This window comes from Suricata suricatta, chromosome 12 (genome assembly GCF_006229205.1).
Source record: "Suricata suricatta isolate VVHF042 chromosome 12, meerkat_22Aug2017_6uvM2_HiC, whole genome shotgun sequence".
NCBI classification, from domain to species: Eukaryota; Metazoa; Chordata; class Mammalia; order Carnivora; family Herpestidae; genus Suricata; species Suricata suricatta.
The window spans coordinates 103,239,805-103,261,138 of NC_043711.1; the positions used below are offsets into that span (position 1 = coordinate 103,239,805).

At 55.2% G+C, this 21,334-nt stretch overlaps 1 protein-coding gene across 1 annotated transcript in view; it reads left to right on the top strand.

Moving 5' to 3' along the window:
- The window catches only part of CDH26 (cadherin 26), a 32,818-nt gene extending 21,422 nt beyond the window's left edge, over positions 1 to 11,396 (top strand). Inside the window, exons 12-17 of the mRNA XM_029917985.1 lie at positions 497 to 627; positions 3,516 to 3,593; positions 5,181 to 5,294; positions 6,148 to 6,201; positions 8,432 to 8,506; positions 10,363 to 11,396. Of these exons, the coding sequence (XP_029773845.1) occupies positions 497 to 627; positions 3,516 to 3,593; positions 5,181 to 5,294; positions 6,148 to 6,201; positions 8,432 to 8,506; positions 10,363 to 10,488 (578 nt within the window). The 3' untranslated portion in view covers positions 10,489 to 11,396. The remainder of the gene's footprint in view (positions 1 to 496; positions 628 to 3,515; positions 3,594 to 5,180; positions 5,295 to 6,147; positions 6,202 to 8,431; positions 8,507 to 10,362) is intronic.
- Positions 11,397 to 21,334: the final 9,938 nt, after the last annotated feature.

Below are 21,334 nucleotides of genomic sequence, written 5' to 3' on the forward strand. Positions count from 1 at the left end.
GGGACTGGCTGGGGTGGCAGGTCCTCCCCCCAGCCTGTCAGCCGGCAGCACGGAGTCCTCCCTCTGGGGGGTGGGGGCAGATGGCAGAGGGCAGTGGGATGGTTTGAGAATGACCCCTAGGCTCATCGGCGTCACGGGCTCAGGTCCGGCACTTCCAGCCTGGCTGGACGTGCCGCCTGGCTGGCGAAAACAGTTCCTGTTCCACAGGCAGCTGCTGATGACCATGGAGTCCGCAGGTGACCCTGCGGTCTGCGGTAATGCCGCGGCCGCCCTGTACAGACGTTTAGGCTCCTGGGCTGGGAGGAGGCTCCTAAGGAAGCTAGAGTTTTTTCAAACAAACAATACAATGTTAGTGATCGCATGATATCAACCAGCAGTGACCCAACACCTGCTCGGCCCCACAAGGTGCTGATTCTCTAGCTACAGAGATGATGATGACGCAGCTTGGCCGTGTCCATCCACGGCCGACTCACTGTCCCGCCCGGTCTCCTTGTAGTCGCTGTGCTGCTCCTGCTGCGCTGTGATTTTGGGTCCGAAGCCAAGGGGCACAGAGGCCCCGTCCCACACGACGAGGGCCAGCAGTCGCTGATCACATACAATGACGAGAGCAAAGCCGTCCTGATGCAGGTATGGCTCCTGACACGTCGTGTCCCACGCCGGCGCCGTCCGTGGCGCACGCGCACGCTTCCTGGTGCATCGCGCCCTCTCTCTCGACTCTTCATACACATTGTTGAGTAGCAAACGGGCAAAAAATGTTCTCGTGAAAGTTGTCCAACGCAACCACATTGATTGCTTGTGTTAGGCCAGTCATTCTCAACTAGGGGTGATTTAGCGCCGCCGGGACATGTGGGGTGTCTGGAGACAGTTTTGATGGTCGTAACAGGTTTGGGTGGGTTGTGTTCTTGGCTTCCGGGGGGCGGAGGGAGGCCGAGGCTGTTGCTGAGTGTCCTCTCGTGCACAGGACAGAGAAGGGGCTGGTCCGAACTGTTGGCAGTGCTCGGGTGCAGAAGCCTTGCTTAGAGGCCAATGGCGTCGGCCAGGGTGAGCTTCCCTAGATGGAGAGAGTGTGAGGCAAACCAGTGAAAGGCCGGGGGGCAGCAGCGAGGCAGGACCCGGTCCCCCACCCTCACCCGGCCGAGGCTGGGCACCGAGCTCACTGGCCTGGCAGGGACCAGCTTCTCATTCGCTTCATTGTTCAACTTCACATCCTCACCGGTGAGCCAGGGATGGTAAAATCAACCTTAGAGCTGGGCTGTGGGTCAGAGACCTGCCCGTGAAAGCATCTCACCCTCGCCAAGACCCAGGTGCTCAGCAGGTAACTGGTGGATTTTCAAAGCTGCTGCTGCTGACGCCGACCTGGCTGTGTGTCCTCACAGCAGCCCCGGGCTGGGCTTGGCCGGGCAGCCTCGAAGGTGCCGTGAGCGATCCCGTCTGTCTTCACTTGGAACTAAGGGTGGTTGACGTACAGACTGAAAGCCAAAGAAACGCGCGAAGGAAACACTGTCTTTCCTGTGCGGCAGATACGGGATGCCCGTCTTGCTGCTGTCTGTGATCTCCCCCCACAACTTTCTCCTGGAAGAACAAGACTTGTTGCCCCAGTGAGATGCTTTTGGGAAAAGACAGTGCAACTCACGTTGGCATCGTGCTTGAGCAAGTAGGGAGACGGTCTCAGAAGTGATGGGCGGTGCGAGAAGCGGGGGCGACCCAGGCCCCTGGGCCTCCTCTCGCGCTTGCTCTTCCTTCCTGGTGTGAGGAAAGAGGAAGTGGCCGCCTTGGGCCGTGGCGCAAGGTGCACCCACAAAGGTCTGCTCTGTGCCTCCCTGGCGTGGGGTCGAGAAGGCAGAAGGACAGTCTCCAGATAGCTGGACCCCAGAAGAGCCCCCCTCCCCCAGCAATGAGAGCAGCACTTAACTGTTGTGAATTGTTGTATAATTTGGAGAAGGAAGCCATCTTGACAAATAGCGGAGCTTTGTGAGGCGGACAGGGTCCCTTGTCCTGGGCAGCTCCACCCAGCGCTGATACCCAGTCATCCAGGCAGATGGGCACGGCCCCAGGGCCCGGCTCAGCCTCCAGGCCGGGCTGGAGCAGAGGCAGCTGAGCTTGGAGGAGGCCGGTGGGGAAGTCACCTCCTCCAGCACCGTCTGTGGGCAGAGCCTCGGTGGAAGATGGCGCCCAGGTGCTGTTTTCGTCAGCCAGCAGCTCATCTCTTGGGGAAGAGGAAACAGCTAGGGAAGCAGAGTGTGTGGAGGGGGAGCTTGGTCATTGCAGAGCAGACGACAGGCACGCTGGGCGGGACCCGGGGGCAAGACGGCCCCGGTCGAGGATCAGCTGTCAGAGGGATGAGAGAGCCCCATCCGGGACGTGGGGTCCTGTCCACGTCTTGTCCCAGGATGTCCTTCCCCTTGCTCGTCCTCACAGTTCAGGACATGCCCCCACTCCTACCGTCAGATCGTTCCGGCTCTGAGGCCTGGGATCCAGAAAATCTGGGCTTGGATTCCAAAGGCACACGGGCTAACTGAGCCTTGGTTTTCATGTATACAGAGAAATTAGCAGTGTTCTCTCAGGTTTATTGAACAATTTAATCAAACACCCAGTGAAGTCTTTGGCCCTGGCTAGGGCACTGGCATTGAAAGTGATTGCCAAGGGGCGCGGAAGGCTCAGTCGGTTGAGGTTCTGGCTCTTGATTTCTACTCGGGTCACAATATCACAGGTCGTGAGACTGAGCCCCACATCGGCTTCACGCTGGGTGTGGAGCCTGCTCGGGATTCTCTCTCTCTCTCTCTCTCTCTCTCTCTCTCTCTCTCTTCCTCTGTCAGCCTCCCTCTTCCCCCATGCTCACATGCTGTCTCTCTCTCAAGTAAAAAAAAAAAAGAGTAGCTGCCAATAGAGTATTATTAATAGAAAGTACTACGATGTCTTTGCCACGCTAGTAAGCAGGCCATTTCAACGTGTACACGCTTCTCCTCCGTCGCCCACCTCCCACGAATAGTCCACATACATCCGTGCACCCAGGGACGGTCTGTGCTCTTGGGAGGACTTGCTTCATACAAGATGCCACTTCGGATCCCACCATGTCGTGCTCTGCGGCTGGGCGGCCCCGATCGAGATGGTCTGCAAGACTAAGACCAAGAAGAGAACTCCAACGGCCGCTGCACTTGGGCCCTCGGTGGATCCTTGTTGCAGAGGAACGAACGAGGCAGTACACACAGGACGGCCCAGCCCCGGGGACCCCGAGAGCATCGCCATGAGCCGTGGAAGAAAATGAGCTTTGGATTCTGAGGCCCTATCGAAACAGGAGTCCTTCCCCATCATGTCCCGTGAGATGCGGAACCCCAAGAAACCCCTGGCCAGCGATTCCGAGGCAGTTGTCTGGATTTACGGGAAGGGCGCGTTTCCCAGAGTCTGATGTGTCGGGAGGGTGTTGATCCGTGCTGGGGACGTCATTCCTTGCTCTTTGCTTTTATGTCTGCCATCTGTAATTTCAGCTCCACCCTTTTCTTTCCGTGCGCCCGCAGGCAAGGCCAGATGCCAGGGATCAGATGTTAGTCCTGTTGTTGGACGAGGCCAAGGCGGAGGCCAAGCTGGGTGCTCAGGTAAGCCCGGCCCGCTGGCTGCTCAGGTTTAGGCCAAAGAGAGGCTCTGCCAAGGGCCCCCATGGCAGGGAGCACCCACCCCGCATCCCAGATGCCCCTCTGCGAGCCCGCTCCGTGCCCGCCTGCACCCCAGCCTCCCCTGCAAAGCCCCGTGACTCCACTGGAGCTCACAGGCCAGCGGCATCTGACCCCGTGCCCAGATTTCAGCCTGACCGGTGCCGCCTTCACGGCTTTCTGCCCCTCACATACGCCACCCGGGCCGGCATCCTTTTAGCAATATTTCTCTCTCTCAGTGGACTTCTGTCCGGATAAAGCACGTTTCTTTCAACGGGAAATTCTCTATTTCAAGAGTAAACAAAAAACGAGTTTTATCTGTGTGAAGAGCCACGAAACGGAAAATGGACATACTTGAACCGGAACCCCCATAATTCTGCGTAGAAAATGTCACCAGGCTCAGGTCTCTGAGGAAGCCAGAGACGGCAGAGCCATGCTGTCACTGGGTGGAGACACCCCCGCCCCCACGCCCCACGTGCCCTCAGGAGTGTGGAGGAGGAGTCAGAACGGGAAGCCGCGTCTCACCATGCAATTCAACGTCATTAAACCCCTGTTCCCACACTGGCGAAATCGCCCCTTCCCTACGCCAGACGGGCCCACTTCAAAGGGCAGCGCGTTAATCCGGGGCTGCTATAAACTACTGAGCAGGTGCTTGGCTGGGAGCATCTCGCCCGAGAATCCGTGCCCCTGGGGCAGGACTTCTCTGTCTCTCTTGCACACCTTGCACGCCGATATTGTGTGAGCGGAGCTGGCAGGCCTGTTAGCTTCCAGAGGCCAGAAGAGTCACTTCTGACAAGCACAGAGGCAGCTCTGATTTACGGAGTGCGCCCTGGGTGTGCACCCCGCAGGCCCCGTCCGGCTGGCTGGTCCCCAGAACCCCTGGGGGGGGTCACCTTGCCTCCCCGTCTACGGGGGAGGAAGCCGAGGTCTGCCGCTTCCGTTTCTCCATGTGCCCCCCCCAGGCTCCCTTCACGGTGGCCTGCAGATCTCGGCCCCTCTGGTCAAATCCGCTGCCACTCATCCGCCTTCCCTCGGGCAAGGCGTCACTTATGACTTACTGGGCAACCTGGTATTTTAAAATCTGCTGCAAAGAATGAACTCTGTTAAAGCGTCGTTAAGAACCATTCCCTGCTTTAGTCTCTTGGAAATTTTGTTTCACTATCGAAGGACCTAACAAAATACTAGACCCATAGCAGAAATTGCCGACAGCCCATCCCTGAATCCAGTTTCATTGGTCTGTGTCACGGGCTAGGTCTTGGGCATGTGCATCCTTGATTTTCGGCATCCGTAGTGTTAGGGATGGAATGGTCATGTCCCCGCCTACAGTCACGGGGGCCACACGCTCCGTTTCCAGGCTGCGCTTGCGTTTCTCCACCTTTCCCCACCCACCCTCGTCCTCACACTAGCAGCTATTTGCACAGGAGCACAGAGCAAGGGAAAGGTGTGGAGGGACGCACATACGTGCTCTGTTTGCAACTGGAGGGAAACGTGTTCTCTTCTGAGTAAGTCAGCAGCCCCTCATCTCTCCCCCAGCCCCCCGCCCCCCAGGATGTACACGATGGCCTTGAACCTGCAGCGAGGGCATCCAACCAGGAATACGTTGTCCTGGGGACTCCAGAGCGTTACAGAAGTTCACTGCCTGTTGTGGTAAGAACCTCTAATGATTGACAGTTGGTTCTCTTGAGAGGCAGCCCTTCTAGAAGATTCTGTGATGCTGGTAGAACATCACAGTCAATGAAACCTTCCCATTTACCTAACTAGCTATGGTTATCGTTGGCTATTAAGAGCTGCTACTTGATAGTTGTGATCAAATATGATATTATTTTAACAAAAAATGTACATTTTTGACAAGAACTAAAAGAGGTATTCAAGGTCCAAAAAGCCACAATTTTTGTGATGGGAAACTTCTAAAAAAGAACTCAAGATCTCCATCATTTCACTCTCTTTCCTCAGGCCATGTTTGAGGAAAATGTGCCTTAATAAATGTGTCCCTCTGGCCCGGGAGGCTGGCTGTGTGTGCCTGGACCGGGTCCAGCACATGGGGTCCTGTGCTCAGAAGGGCCCAGGCTTGGTTTAAGGCCCTATTGTCACCATAAAGTCTTCCTGTTTGGACAAGGGGCCGCACATTTTCATTTTGCAGTGGGTCCTGCAATTTACGTAGTGGGTTCTGGGTCCCAGGGATGAACGTGCCCCGTACGCAGATGTTGAGGCTATGCCCTTGGCACCATGAGCCTTCCTCGGCCTTCCTGGACCAAAGATGGGGCTTGAAAATCTTATATTTTCATACTCCATCTTTACGAAGCAGCCCTAAAGCTTGCTTGTGGGGTTTCGCTACGGACAGCGCACTATAGTGTGCCAGCAGTTAAAAGGCATGTGATCGCCAGGATTTCTAGTTATACGTTTGCATCTTTGGATAATTGATACGAAGCCAATAAATGTTCCATGTGTGTTACTTTTATTTTACTTATTTATGTATTTTTTCGTCCTTCTTAAAATTAAGGGGTGTGGCATGCCTTTCGAGCCAAGACTTGTGAGGAACAAATATTCTACTCCCGTAAGTACAGATCGATGTCACGAGGGGGAGGGTCCCCTTGCTAACAGCTGGGGAAAGCCCCGAAAATGACAAATCTGAGAAATTATGCCCAACACCCACATAAACGAAAAAGAATCATTGAGTGTGGAAAACGAACTAGAAATCCGTAAAAAACGCACAGCTAGGCTTGGAAGCCGAGTTTCAGTCCCTGGCAAATTCCTTTTGCTGCGGAGATGCTAAGAACTTGGTTTCCAGAAGTTTTGAGCCAAAGGGGCCACAGAGGCCTTCTGGTCCATTTTGTTCTAAACCTTTCTAGTGGCAAAATTCTTTGTTCAACCAAGATCCTGGGAAGAATGTCATATAAGTCAAACAGGTAAGGGTGCTTGTTATCAATGCCTGCTGTGCGGACCCTGACCTGCCTAACACAGACCCACTGCCAGGGCACTCAGCAGAAATGGCAGTTCCGCTGAAAACAGAGTCAGAGGTTGTGGGTCAAGAGTATAGCATTACGTCATCATGGCACTAATTCCTTGTCCTATACTGTTGTAAATCGGTTGTTAAAATATCAAGAAATTTGAATTTACGCCAACAGGCAGTTTCACATATTAAGTTTTTAGATAGACTGATTTATAATATCAAGATGTCCTTTGATTCAACAAACGAGATGAAAAGTTTCGTTCAAGTTCATAAAAGCAAAGTATGAAATGTTTGCTTTCATGAACGTACCAGGGAGGACTCCACTAAAAAGATGTAAACCCTTTTCCGTTATAAAAATAACATCAGATAATATGTTCAAAAGATTTGCGCATAGTTAAAACGAAATGCAGGCACTCCCACTGGGGTGTCTTGGAGGGGTGGCCCCAGGGTCACGGGCTAAAGCCAGCGTCTCCGTGCGGAGGCCGGGCAGCTGTCCTGGTGGTGAGGGTGGGGACATGTGCTGTCTGCGGACCGGAGCTGGCTGGAGACAATGGCCCCGAGTCTCCTTGGAGGCAGAGAAAGACCAGTGTCTGACCAGTGAGCGCCTGGCCAGGGGCCCCGGGGCAGGAGGGGCCTCCACCTCCGGGAGCCAAACCCTGCTCGGCGTCTCCAAACTGGGCCCTCGTCCGGGCCGGGCAGTGGGTCTCAGCACTGTGTGTGGCTGTCTACACTCGCTCTCGGGCTAAGTGACTTTAGTGCAGGTCAGTCAGTGCGATGGGGCACGTAAGATCCATGTGTGCGCGTGTATGTGTGCGTGTTACACAGGAACTTGGCGAATTTATATCCTTTTTGGGCATCTGAAATTTTACATGTGTATGAAATTGCCCCAGACTTTCCCAGTTTTCACACGTCTGGACACCCACAAGCACCCCTACACTCGGGATGGCCAGAAGCCCCCTCAGTGTCTGAAAACACAAATCCTATCAAATGGCTGTCCGGTTTGAAACTTCCCGAACATCTCCCCCCTGAACTTGGGAAAAAGTCCGCGGCCTTGTGACCCAGGCTCCTGTGGGATGTTCCGCTCACCTCTGGCCTCTGTCGGCTCTGGCCTCTGCCTGCCGCTTCAGTCTCTCCGTGCTCCCTCCCCCACAGGCTGCGGGCCTCTGCTGAGCCCTCCTCCTCGGTGGCCCTTGTGGCCCTTGTGTTTTCTCGCCCTGAGAGAGCTTCCTGGCCCCAGCTGGGCGGGGTGCCCCTCTTGCTCCCCAGCTCCGAACTCTAGTTCCTCTTGACCCTCGGGTCCGGCCCTGCACCAATGTGGGCACAGGAGCCGGGCCACCTTGCACTGGTGCCCCAGGCGCCTCGCCTGCCAGCCCGGAGGGGCCTGACTCCCAGGTGCAGGTGTGCCGTGTGTGGGCGCTTCCTCACCGCGGCGCCCTGTCCCCTGCCAGTCCTTGAGCCCCATATCCACAAACATTTGCCAAGTGAGTGAGCTAAGGGTGCCCGCCCACCCCCGAGCACTGGGACCAGGCTGCTCCAGAATCATCTGCTCCTGAATAAGTTCTGGAACCCTCTGAAAGCCACTGCTGGTTCCGCTCCAGCTCCGTCCTCTCCCCAAAGCCACCGCATCAAAAGATCCTGCACTTTCGGGCCTCCCTCTCTCCTGACACTCAGATAGGGGACCTGTGTGCACACCGTCCTTGGCCTGCCAGGCCCTGGGACAGCCCTCTGGCTGGGAGGTGGCCTGTCCCTGTTGGGGACAGCAGAGGTCACTGACGGGGGGAGCCGTGAAGGGCCCCCCTCCGTGGTGCTGGGAGCCTGCTGGCTTGCTTTGCAGGTTTGCCAGGAGGCCGTGGTGCCCAGACGAGGCCCGGACGCGAGGCCGGGGACCATGGAGGACGCCCTGAGCCAGGTGGGAAGGGCTTCCTTTCGTCAGTGTGGCTTCTTCTTCCGCCTCTGACTTGAGGGACCCTGTTGGGTGAAGCACGGTGACCCCTCCCCTAGCTGTGATGATGGGTGACAGACGGGGCCACAGGCATGCGGCCTTCGGAGCCAGACCGTGGAGCTCCACAGTCACCGCCTGGGGCCTGCCCGGTGTCAGGTCCCTCTGGGGCCTGGCCAGTCCCCGGGGTGGGAGCGTGGTCCCTCCCCAGTCCAGCAGGACAGACAAAACCAGATGCTTAATTTTCTCCAAGTCTGGAAGCAAAAGTCCAGGCACCTTTGGGAGGGGGCCGCACGGTGGTGGCGGCTTCACGGGCTGGACTTTGGGCAGGGAGGGTGGGACTGAGCTGCCCCCTCCTGTGAGGACAGGGCCAGGTCACGCCCAGCACACGGTGGCTGAGGAGGGGGTGCGGAGCAGAAGGGGGTGCTCAGACCCAAGGCTGCATGCGGTGGGCCCACCACCGCCTCCTGGCCTCGAATGACCACCCCCAGCTTGGAGCAACCTCGAGGGGCCCCGTTCACCCACGTGTCAGGGAGCCCCGAGTGGCTCACTGCACACCGGGTGGTGCTGTGCCGGAGAATAGAGTCACCCGCACCTGGGGACCATCACGTGGCATCTGGCTGGCCCCCAGGGTCCCAGCTGTGCCCAGGAGGCCGCGGAGACAGGCTGAAGGTGCCCGCCCTGCTGGACTGGAGGAGGCCACACCCCAGCCCAGGACCCTCCTCCCTCCGCCCGGAGGGCAGGCAGCCTGTGCTCAGTGCCAGCCTGGGGTGCAGTGCGTGGTGTCAGTGGAGGAAGGCCACAGATTAAAGGCCTGGTTCCTTCCGCGAGGAGCCTCCTGCCTTAGTTGGGGCTTTGTGATGAATTAGGATCTTGCGGGCTCTCTGCGCTCGCTGGATCAGGGCACAGGGGCCGCCGCGTCGGGTCGAGTCGGGTCGTGTGGTCAGCCTCGGGAGGTTTGAAGTCAGACCCGCAGGGCCCGGATCCTGCTGTGTGCGCACGTAGCCATCACCAGCGATCTCTCCGGGCCGCCGGGGGACGTGGCCAGCTGCCGGCGCTTCCTGCCCTCCCCTGCCCTCCCCTCGGGGCGATGGCCACGCAGTGACCACAGTCCCCGGTACGGGGACACAGGCAGCGGCCACCTGTGGGCCCGGGCACCGTGTCTCCTGCTGAACTCGGGGCCTGGGAGGGGCCCAGCGAGCTGGGGGCAGGGGCAGAGCGCTGGGGCCCCCACGTCCCTTGCCCGCCTGCCCCTCCTCCGCCTGCTCCCAGGCTCCGGGCCCTCGGCTTCAAATGTCCCCGTGTCCCCATGCTGCTGTGAGTGGCCCTCTGCCCTCCGGGCCTCGCTGCCAACCCGCTCCCCGCTGGGCCGGCGGCGCCCTGCCCGAGGCGCGGGAAGGGAGCAGGTGCACCTCCGTCCAGCAAACGTTAAGTGAGTCTCTCTGGCCGGAACAGTCTTCGCAGAGCGGTGGGGCCCGGAGGACGAGCTGGAGCGTGCTCGGTGGAGGCCGGCCAGCCGCCGCCAGGAGGGGTGGCACCAGGGCGCCAGTGGCGAGGCTCAGCCCCAAGGGGCGCAGCCAGGACGCATGGCACCTACGCCCGGGCCGCCTCCCCGAGCAGCTGGAGAGCGGAAAGCGGGCTCCTCCCCTGGGCTGCCACTCTGGGTCTCTAGAAGGTTCTGTGACAGCCAGGGACCAGGACAGCCTGCTGTTAACCTGCCCTGGAGTTCCCTCCCCCGACCCTGGCCCGGCCCATGGAGCCCGGGGGAAACGGACCGCGTGTGGCAGAGCCCGGCACTTACCTTCTCCCCTCTGGCTTTTCCCCAGAGGCTCCACGGTGTGGACGCGCTGGGGGGGGACGCTGGGCACCGGCCTCGCGTCTACGCCGAGGAGGGGGAGTGCGAAGCGGCAGAAAGCCTCAGCTCCCTTGGCTCCTGGAAGCCGGAGTCGTGAGCGTCAGGGGCTGCTCCGCTCCAGGAGGTCTACGCAGAGTCCGGGGCCCTTCCCAAAGAGGCGCGCTTTGGACACCGGATTAATTCGCGGAGGGGACTCACGGCAGCTCACCTGCTGCGCAAGGGACGCCCTCTCTTCTCCCCGAGCCCCTCCCCCGTGAAACCCTCCCAGGCCTCAGCCAAGGATCAGCTGGGAGGCTGGGTTCTGGTGTTTTCCTAGCAGGCGTCTTGGGCCAAAACCAAACAACACGTTATTGTTATTATTATTATTTTTATAAATGTGACTTGTCAGCTGTTTTAGAGAAATTCCCTCCTCTGTTAACAGCCCAGCGCCGAGGGGAAATGCAATTATAACTTATAGACTAGCCAGCCATTGGGTAACAACGGGTTAATACTGGAGGAAAATGAAAATAGATGGTTTTTAGTGATTATTTATGTTTCTGTAAGTCTGATTCTGCTTCAGTGTAAGTAAAAAAAAATAGATAAATAGGGAAATGCTTTGGAATATTTGTGAGCAGTATTTTTAGTGAGGGTCAAAAAACATATACGAATTCCTTTTCACTTTTTGAGGAAAGGAATATGTTCTCATAAGAGAAAGGATTAACATTTTATAAGCTTATACATACTTTAAAACATGAATGGATAGAATTTAACTTGTATTTATTACACATGAAAAAATGTATATACATATATAAAAGAAGTTAGTAGCCATGGAATGAATACATTCCGATTAGATTTTATCTTTAAGCCAAACCCAGACTTGGGGCGCCTCATTCGGTTGAGCGTCTGACTCTGATTCTGGCTCAGGTCATGATCCCAGAGTCAGGGGGTCGAGCTCCGAGCTGGGCTTGGTGCTGCGCACGGAACCCGCTTAAGATTCTCTCCCCCTCTCTCTGCCCCTCCCCCGCTTCCTCTCTCAAAAGAAATAAATAAATGTAAAAAAAAGGAATATTAAAAAAAAGCTGAGTTTTTCTTCGTCTACTCACTGCTAGCTTAAGTGTGTGTGTGTGTGTGTGTGTGTGTGTGTGTGTGTGTGTGTGTGTATGAGTGTGTGGGGGGGTAGTTTCTTTTAAAATTCTTAAAAAAAATTTAAATAGTAGGCTATTTGCCCCGTAAAGAGCTTTCTTGTCTGAGTCCCAGACACATGTGCGGCACAAACGGGAATGTGTGTCCCTGAAACCAGGAAGCCCCCGCCGGACTGATCACTGGGCCACCTTATCCTGGACTCAAAACGAGGGAGGTTTGAATCTGTCTTGTTTAAGCCGCAGCTCTTTCGGATTTTCTGCCGCTCCTGGGCAAGTCCGATGTTAACTGATATGAAGGACCAAGAAGGCAGCCACCAAGCAGCACAGCAAGAGTAAGATGGCGATGGTGAAAGTAACAGGAATGAAAACAAGATAGTTTTCTTGTGTAATTTTACCGAGCAAAAGGCCAAGCAAAATTTCAGATGCTATCAGCACATTTGATAAATGCATTGACTTTCTAAACGTCTATGGCCAACATTTTAAAAATGTGCGTAATTGACGGCCATCGTGTTTTGTGAGTGCCCTCTCGCACCCCAGGAGAGATCAGGGGAAACACGTTTCCCGCGGAGCCGGTGAAGTATTACACTGAACAGTTTTAGCTGATTCGGGGTTACGTCTTCCCCTTATTTCTGACGAAGCAGTGCAAATATTTACTCTAAAGATGTCTCAAGTGTTTGTACCTGGTTACTTCACTTACCACTTAGTGCTCTAGGTAACTCAAAAAAAAAAAAGAGAAACGATCTTGAAAACACGGGGACATCAACGTGGCGCACGGGCGTGTAGAACAGCTGCAATGACTCAGCAGAGAGGCTAGGACATTTTCTGGGTAATTCAAGATAAAACTAAGTTTTTAGAAAACTATGCCTTTTGAGACTGAATTGTTGCCAGAGATCAGTCGGTGATCCTTAGACCTTCCTGGGTCTGAGGCAACAGCCCGAAAACCATGGCAGTGGGCGGCTATGGCCCGCCACCTGTTGTTGTAAATAAAGTTTTATTAGCATGCAGCTATGTTCTTACATGGTCTGTGGACTCTCTACACGACTGCTTCTGTGCTGCCGCTGCAGAGCTGGAGGGCCCACACAGCCCAGCACACTTACAGCAAAGAAGTGCGGCCGCCTTGCTTAAGGCGTTTTTTATTGGAAACTTCGTATCATATCAAACATTTGCATTATACTTTTTTAATTTTCTAAGTTTATTTATTTATTTTGAGAGAAAGAGGGAGGGTGTGCAAGCAGGGAAGGAGCAGAGAGAAAGAGAGAGAGAGAGAGAGAGAATCCCAAGCAGGTTCTGGACTGTCTGTACAGAGCCCAATGTGGGGCACGATCTCACGATCCTGAGATCATGACTTGAGCCGAAATCAAGAGTCAGTTGCAGGGGCGCCCGGGCGGCTCAGTCGGTTGAGCGTCCGACTTCAGCTCAGGTCATGATCTCGCAGTCCGTGGGTTCGAGCCCTGCTTCGGGCTCTGTGCTGACAGCTCAGAGCCTGGAACCTGCTTCGGATTCTGTGTCTCCTTCTCTCCCTGACCCTCCTCTGCTCGCGCGCGCTCTCTCTCTCTCTCTGTCTGTCAAAAAAATAAAAAGTCAGTTGCTTAACCGGCTGAGCCCCCAGGGGCTCCCGAATCACACATTTGAAGATGTATCGCATCCTGTGTTAAAGACAGACGTGCTACCACACTCATTCTGAAAGGTTTTACATAAGTTTGTTTTTGGCCATGGGCAGCTCGCTTCCTTTCCTCCTGGTTGGGAAGTCTTGGCAGCTGCGTGTGCTTGTGAAGTTTTGCATTATGAGAGGCTCTGCAACTGATTGTTTCCAAAAGTAATAAAATACTGATGAAAAATTCATGAACGCTGAATTTAACAATGAGGAGAACAAGTATTGTATTTCGGAGATACTTAATTAGACATTTACTAATTTTAATTTTGCTGCTCCCTTAGTGTGTTTTGAAGCCAGTATATATATATCTTTCCAGATGTTGGCCATTCTCATCGGTCTTGAGGGCTGGGGGCATCAGGTCCAGTGGAAAACATATTACGTGTGGTCACCTTCCCCGGCTGACACCTGCAGGGGACATTGTCCATGGATGTTCTCCCCACAAGCTCCTTCTCGTGTCTGTGTACATGATATGAAACGTTTCTGGGCGCCTGGGGGGCTCAGTCGGTTGAGCGTCTGACTTCAGCTCAGGTCATGATCTCACAGTTCGTGGGTTCAAGTCTCATGTCAGGCTCTGGGCTGACAGCTAAAAGCCTGGAGCTGCTTCGGATTCTGTGTCTCCCTCTCTCTTGGCCCCTCCCCTGCTCATACTGTCTGTCTCTCAAAAATAAACATTTAAAAAATTAAAAAAAATTAAGTTTCTATTAGAAACATTGGCATCAGGAGGTTTTGGTGGAAAATGTTGAATTGACATGTATTCGTGGGCTGAATCAAAATCTTACTGACGACAATGAAGAAGGGAATAAAACAGAAATGGTAAATATTTTCAGGGAAAATGTGATTTTATTAAGAACATGAGCCTCCAAATGATGTCGCGGTCCACAGACAGCGACAGTCTGGGAAGTTAAATATTTACTTCGCATCTCATCGATTTTGGTTTCCATTTGCATTGACGGTCTCTTTGGTTTTATGGGCATTTCTCAGCGGAGCTGTTTGTTTTGTGCACTTCTGGGACTCACAGAGCATGGAAGCTGCTAAAACTTCCCCAAGTGAGACAGTAGCCCGGGGACCCCAGCTCTATGTCCTCGAGAAGTAGGTGCAGCAAAAGCACCCTCAAGAACAACTCGCGGGCCGAAGGCTGCACACCTTGTCTGGTCATTGTCTTCTCTGCGAGGTGCATGTCAGAGGCAGAATAACTCCGTCATGAACAAGGAGGAGGCTACAGAATTCTAGAGCTAGGAGAATAGGAGAGACACTGGCACTGAACTCTCATACATTAGCAGAGACTGCTAACTGCCCCCAAATCTGTCATCTTTCCTTCCTCAACAGAATCTTGAATTTTCTGCCATCCAGAAAATTCCATCCTCCCTTGAGCCAGGTATGACCACATGACTAAGTTCTGGCCAATGGAAGGAAACTTCTAGAAAGTGTCCCTGATGAGTGGAGATGTGTCTGTCTCTTCCTGCTCTTCTTCTTCTATTGGTTGGAATGCGGATGTGATGGCCGGTGCTGAGGCAGCCATCCTGGGCATTGCCATTAGAGATAATACATGGTACACCAACAGGATAGAAGATGGGTGGGTCCCTGCCTCCAGGGAGCCCTCCTGGACATCCCCGGACCACCTTACTCTGGACTCAAGAATGAGGGAGATTTAAACGTCCTGTGTAGGCCACCGCTCCTTTGGATTTTCTGGGCAAACCTAATCTTAACTGATAGAAAATAAAGGACCAAGAGAGGTGAGCTGTGCGTAGCAGAGCAGAAACGTGTGGGGTTGGCTCTCCGGATGTGGCAGGTGGCATGGACTCAGGTACTGTGGGCCTGGCGACAGCGGGGCGAAATGAAGCAGTTGCTGACAGCTGTCCCCTGCTGTTCTTTGAAAAGCGGCCTGTGGTCCTGAGCTAGGATGGAGGCAGGAAACGACAGGAGAGAGCCGTAGTGCAGACATGCGGTCGCCGCTGCTTGCTGCCCTTAGCAACGCTTTACCAGAGAGCTGCGGACCCTGGCTACTAGCCACCGTGTAGGCGCGGGAGGAGCGGACTCAGATGAGCTGACGGGTTGCTTCCGGCCTGCGGCGGGAGCAGGTGGCCGTGAGCTGGGTAATTCGGAGCCTTGCAGGGATGACACCGCAGTGGCCACGCCTCTCCGACATCAGGAACTGGGTGGCTTTCCATGCTTAGGAGACAAGAAAACCAGTGCCGTCCTACCGACGCCTGAAGCTTGCAGCCGAGCCCATGGCTTCGGGCTGCGTGGGGTGGCCAGGACACCACGCCGGGGGACAGGAGAGGCCGCCTGGAGGCCAGCGAGCGAAGGCCGGACCCTCAGGGTTAGAACCTGCCTTGGCAGCGAGGGCTGCTGGGCGACAGACCAGAAGTCTGCACGTTTCGGAACAGAGGCTCTGCCAAAGAAACCACAGCCGGGTCTGCAGGAGCCTGTGACCCTCCAGCCGCAAAGCAATCCTTGGAGTCACCACCGGGGGGGCTCCTGGACGGACACGCCCTCTGACACCACATTGGGCGGGTGGGGTGACAGAGACAGAGTGGCAGGACCCTGGTGGGGGCCGCGGAGGGGTCCTTGCTGCTCCTCCTGCTCGGGTCGGCTTGCACGGACGGACTGGACTGGGGTGGCTGTTTCTCGGTCTTTGTCCCAAAGGGAGGTTTCCTGCAGGCATCTCCTCCCTCATCTACCTGCTGCGGGCGGACTGGGAACAGGAACTTCGGGGTTTGTAGGTTGTCAGACCACAGGTGGAGGGGAGACCTCTGCTCTGCCCTGGGGGTCCTGCATTCTGAGCGATGCTGGACTCTCTGGGGCTTTGCAGGCGGGTCCCCGGGGCAGGGGTGGGGGTGGGCTCCCGGTGCTGAAGGAAAGGCCGGCGCAGGTATGTGGGTGGCTGCGGGGTGGGCGGTAGCTGAGATCAGTTCCCACCCTCCAGCCCCACCCCTGCTTTCCCTCCTCCTGAGAAATGACTTTTAGCCAGAAATGCAAACGACGTCTCCCAGCCCTCCTTGACCCGGATGCAAGCAGGTGATGGAGTTCTGGAATGTTCCTGTAGAGCTTCCCACCCACCATGCAGCACGTGTTTGGAGGAGCAGCCACGAGTGCCTGGATCAGCGCACTTTTACAGGAGGGGAAATAAACGCATGCCGCTGCTTACAGGGGGCTGTGCCTGTCATTTACAGCCGAGCTGAAAGCAAGCCACCTAGCTTATGTGGCCCAACAAACAAAGGAGCCTATAAATAGAAAAAACCCTGATGTATTAATGTGCGTTATGCACGTTATTTTATTTTTATTTTTTATTATTTTAATATTATTTTAATATAATTAATGCCTTGCAGTTATAACATGCTGCATTTTTCCTTAATATATTTCTAAAGTTCTCTTAAAAAATGTCTGTTGCAGGGACGCCTGGGTTGGTTCAGCATCTGATTCTTGATTTCGGCTCAGGTCGTGGTCTCACGGTTTGTGGGTTTGAGCCTTCTTGGGATTCTCTCTCACTCTCAAACATAAATATAAAAAGGATCTGTCCTGTGGCAGACCCTTTAAAATGTAAGGACACATAGGGCGTAGGCTACACAGCGTCTTTCTGGCGTTGGGTTAGGTTTTTGGAGACTGCCGGAAGTCGTTCGGACTTTGCCAGGTAAGCCGGTGACTGACGGCGTCAGCGACTCTGTTTAGAGCTGGGGGCAGGTGTGAAGGTGGCCAGAGCAGGGAGGCGCTGGGTCCGGGGCAGTTCTCAGGCGGACCCGGCGATGTGTGAGCCGTGGGCATCCCTGGGCAGCCGCCCTGCTGGGTCCTCCGTGCCCACCCGGCTCTCCGAGTTCCCGGTGTGTCACTTTGGGGCCCGGGGGCTTCATTCTGCAGCTGCCAGCTTGAGACGTTGGGTCGGGCCCCCGGGTCTGATGAGCACACGTCCCTGGCGGGGCGGTGTCCCCAGTGTCCCCGCTTTGCACAAGAGGAAATTTCTCGAGGATGCCCCGTCATGTGGTTGGAGACACAAAAATGCACACCTGATTCTGAGGCCCTCCCTCGCAAAGGCCAGAGAGCAGATCCCAGGGCCCACGTCGCGGGGCCGCTGCTGCCTTTCCAGGCCCTGCAGTCTCTGTGTGAACCCACTCGCAGCCCGACTGAGGGGAGGGAAGGAGAGCGGGGGGTTTGTTGGCTTGTTCACATCACATTAACGCGCCCCCTGCGGTGGCTCAGACCCGCTCCACGCGCTGGTCTCGGGGGAGAATCCAGATTCCGTCAATGTTTCATTTGGCCTCTTCTGAGAGCTCCAGGGGCTGGGGTTTTTGTTTGTTTGTTTGTTTGCTTGCTTTTAAATGCTTATTTATTTTAGAGAGAGAGAGAGAGAAAAAAGAGAGCGTGAACAGGGGAGGGGCAGAGAGAGAGGGAGACACAGAATCGGAAGCAGACTCCAGGCTCCGAGCTGTCAGCACAGAGCCCGACACGGGGCTCGAACCCACGAACCGTGAGATCATGACCTGAGCCGAAGCCGGCCGCTTAACCAACGGAGCCCCCCAGGCTCCTCCAGGGCTGTTTTTATGGGCTTGTTCACAGGTTAGTGGTTCCGATCAGAGTGACGGTGTCTCCAGGGACCCTGGGCAATGTCTGCCAACACTTCTGGTAGTTACAGCGTTGGGGAGGGTGGAGGCGGGGGGGACCTCAGGGCACAGGACACCTACCACAGAGAACCACTCGCTTCATGGACCCACACAGACGCCCCCCTTCTGAAATACTGTTCCGATCACAAGAAGCTGAGGCCCTCAGTTTCAAACAAACAAGCGGCCCTCGGATGGGCTGCGGGAGGAAACGCCCAGCACTGGGTGAAATGTGTGCCCAGAGCACCAGCTGGGCCATGCTGCCGCCCTCCCCCAGGGCCGGGCCTGTCCACCGCTTCCTCTGGGTTGACACTGTCCCTTTATGGAGGTGCTCTTGAGCTCCCCGGGGACTGGGAAGAGACCAAAGATAAGTAGATGCGAGCCGCTTGCCCCTGATCCAGGCAAATCAGGAGCCACGGAACTAACAGGTGGAATGCTTTGGACCCGGCAGAATGAACCCTAGAACTCAGCACCCTGTCTGGTGGGAGGTGGGCCTGGAAATTTCTGTGTTCGCAGAGCCCAGCGCCAGGCCCAAGGCCACAAGCAGACCCGTGGCCCAAAGAGGGGGGAAGCTCATGGCCCTGTGGGCTCTGCCACTGCTTGCTGGAGACATCCCAGGTCAGGGCCTTAGCGTCTGTTTGTAAAAACCAGGGTTCGGGTCCTGGATTCAAGAGCCTCAATTCCAGGGACATCAGGATGAGCCAGAATCAACTGCAGCAGAGGGACGTTGGCCTCCTGGTACGGCAGGTGTCTGTCTGTCAATCTGTCCATCTGGGCACCAACTTCTGGGAAAGCCCAACAGTGCTCCAGACGTGGGTCCCGAATGGTCTAAGCCCCTCAGCGAGCCCCTCCCCTCGCCCACCATGACTGGCTCAGAGATGAGTACATCACCGCGTCTGAGCCAATGAGGATCCGGCCCAGGAGTGGGGAGCTGGGGGGGGCTTCGGCGCAGGGACCGTGGAGACCGCTTTGCAGGGACTGTGGGGGCACCCCGGGGGGCACTGGTTGTGGGCAGCCTGGAGGGCTGCTGAGAGGAGGAAAGCGCAGGGGCTGCGGTGGGATCCTGATGAGGAGTCGGTGAAGCCGAGTGACCTGGCTTCCACCCAAGCACCCCCTTTCCAGAAGGTTCTTTATGGCCATAAAGGGTCGAGTCTCTATATTTGTGCATGTAATAGATTTCTCCTCCTTAAAAAGATTCAATTATAGATTCAAGCATCTGAAATTTAATACTTGAGGATTAATTGAATTAAATTTTTTATAAAAACTTCTCCAGGTTCTTTGCATAAAAGGAGTGTAATATTCATGAAATTCTGTTTGTAATTTCCAGGGGTTGATATGATTCTGCTGCATTTTTTGAGCAGCTTTATGGGGCCTGGAAGGTTCTTTGTATGAAAGGCGGAGGGGAGGGGGCTGCCCTCACTCTGGGCTTTGCCGGCTGTTTCTCAGGGGACCGGGCTGACCGTTGTCTTTGTGTTTTTACTTCCCGACTTGATGTTTGAAGCTTTGTCCTCCGACTTTGGAAGCCTGTCCACTTAACGGATCGTGTGGTTTGTGAGTCAAGACCCCGATAGGAACTGCTTCTCTTACCTTAATCGCCTCGGTGACAGTGTAAGACCTGCCTCCTTCCGAAAGTCGGTGTTTAATATGGAACACGACTGAGCTGCTTCTCCAGGACCAAACAGGCTAAGGATAATAAGAAAGATAATAATAATGTAACAGTATTGCAATTTAATACCTGTAATTATTAAAATGCCACCGTCAAGTCCTGGGCTTTGCGCTGGATGCCAGAAGTTGGAGAAATTAGCCCTGAAGTTAGTATTAGTCACGGAAGTTACTGTGGTCAGCCTTCACCGATAAGTCTCCTCCTTCTCGTAACTAGTAAGGGTTTCTTTCTCATGCAGAGAAAGCCCAGTAACTGCACGAAGCGGACCCCAAATAGATGAAGAGGGCACAGTGGCTCTTAAATTCTGCGGTCCGGGATTTGCCCCATGGCCACATCTACTTTCGTGGGCGGCTTCCCGGCGGAGAGGGGCACAGAGATATGAAAGCCCGAGCTGGATTTCTGCCGTTGTGCCTTTCAGAAGCTCAGACAGAGACTCTGATTAGGGGGTAGAACCGTGGCCCAGACCTAAGAGCCACGTCCCCAGGGTTCCACAGACTATGAGAACACAGCGATGGAGATGCATGTGGGTCCACTGCGTCCCTTCCCTCTGGGGCGCCCGTCCTGAAGCCTGGTCCACACTTGGAGCCTCCGCGACTTTGTGAAGGAGGAAACTATCAGTGTGTCTCTTACCGGGTGTCCGAGAAGTCGCCAGCACTGCTGTCCCCCTCAACATCACCGTCATCACCAAGGCCACCAGGATCAGCAGCAGCAACGTAGACAAGCTTAGCCTTCTAGCGTCCTCAACAGACTCACCAGCCTCTGCGCATCACAGCCCATGGAGTGGTCTCTAACTGTAGGCGCCGCCCACTGCCCAGGCTTTGGAGAGAGGCCACCCCAAGTTTAAGCAGTGCTGTGGGGGGGGGGCAGGATGCTGTGCTCAGACTGAGGACTCTGGAGCCACGCGGGGTCTCCGTGGTCACTCTGTGACCAGCACTGTCCCTGGGAGAGAGAGGGGCTCTGAACAGTCACGTGGAGAGCTTGCCCAAGTACGCGTTCTGGGCTTGGCTTGGGACGTCGGGCTGGGGGCTGGAATCCCGTATTTTTAAGATTTTCAGTGGCTCTTCAGTCAGCTGCACATTATTGTTTAAGCTCAGCCTTGTACGCAGACTACATTCACTCATGCACGCGTCAAGTATTTGTTGAGCACTTACCGGGCACTGGGCCACACGGAGTGTTTTGGCTGCCGTATCTGATTCTCCCATTCTGTCACCACAAGGACGCTGGGACTTGGGGGAGAGCACACGAGTGACCCGCCCCAGGTCATAGCCGGGAAGAGGAGGGTCTGGAGGTCCCACCCTTCACACCCCTTTGCAAAAAGGGGTCTTTTCCCAGAGCTGACACAGTAGGCTGGGAGTCACAGCAGACAGGCGTGTGACCATTCTTGGAGGCTGGGTGGTTAGGGGCTGGGCAAGGTCTACCTGGAGGTCAAGTCAGTTATCTAGGGGGACAAGGTGCGTGTGTGTGTGTGTGTGCGTGAGAGAGAGAGAGAGAGAGAGAGAGAGAGAGAGAGACAGAGACAGAGACAGAGAGAGGGAGGGAAGGAGAAGAAGAGAGGGAGGGAGGGAAGGAAAGGGAGGGAGGGAGGGAGAGGAGGGGGGAGGGAGGGAAGGAGGGGGGGAGGGAGGGAGGGAGCACGCAGAAGAAATGAGGCGTGCAGACGGCTGGCAGTGCGCCGCTTTTCGCCGAGCTGGGACCTGTGTGTCCTGACAATGGGACCTTCTCTTGTCTGGCTGTTGCTGCTTATCAGAGTCACAGAGAGTTTTTCTCCATCTTCTACAAATTTTAATAGAATTCCCTTTAGGGCATGAACGCATGGCATTTCTTAGGGTGCAGGCTGAGAAAGTGAATCTGGACAAATGACATCACAGAGCATAGGAGGAATCGCAGGCCTGGTGAAGGCGCAAGCCTGCGGG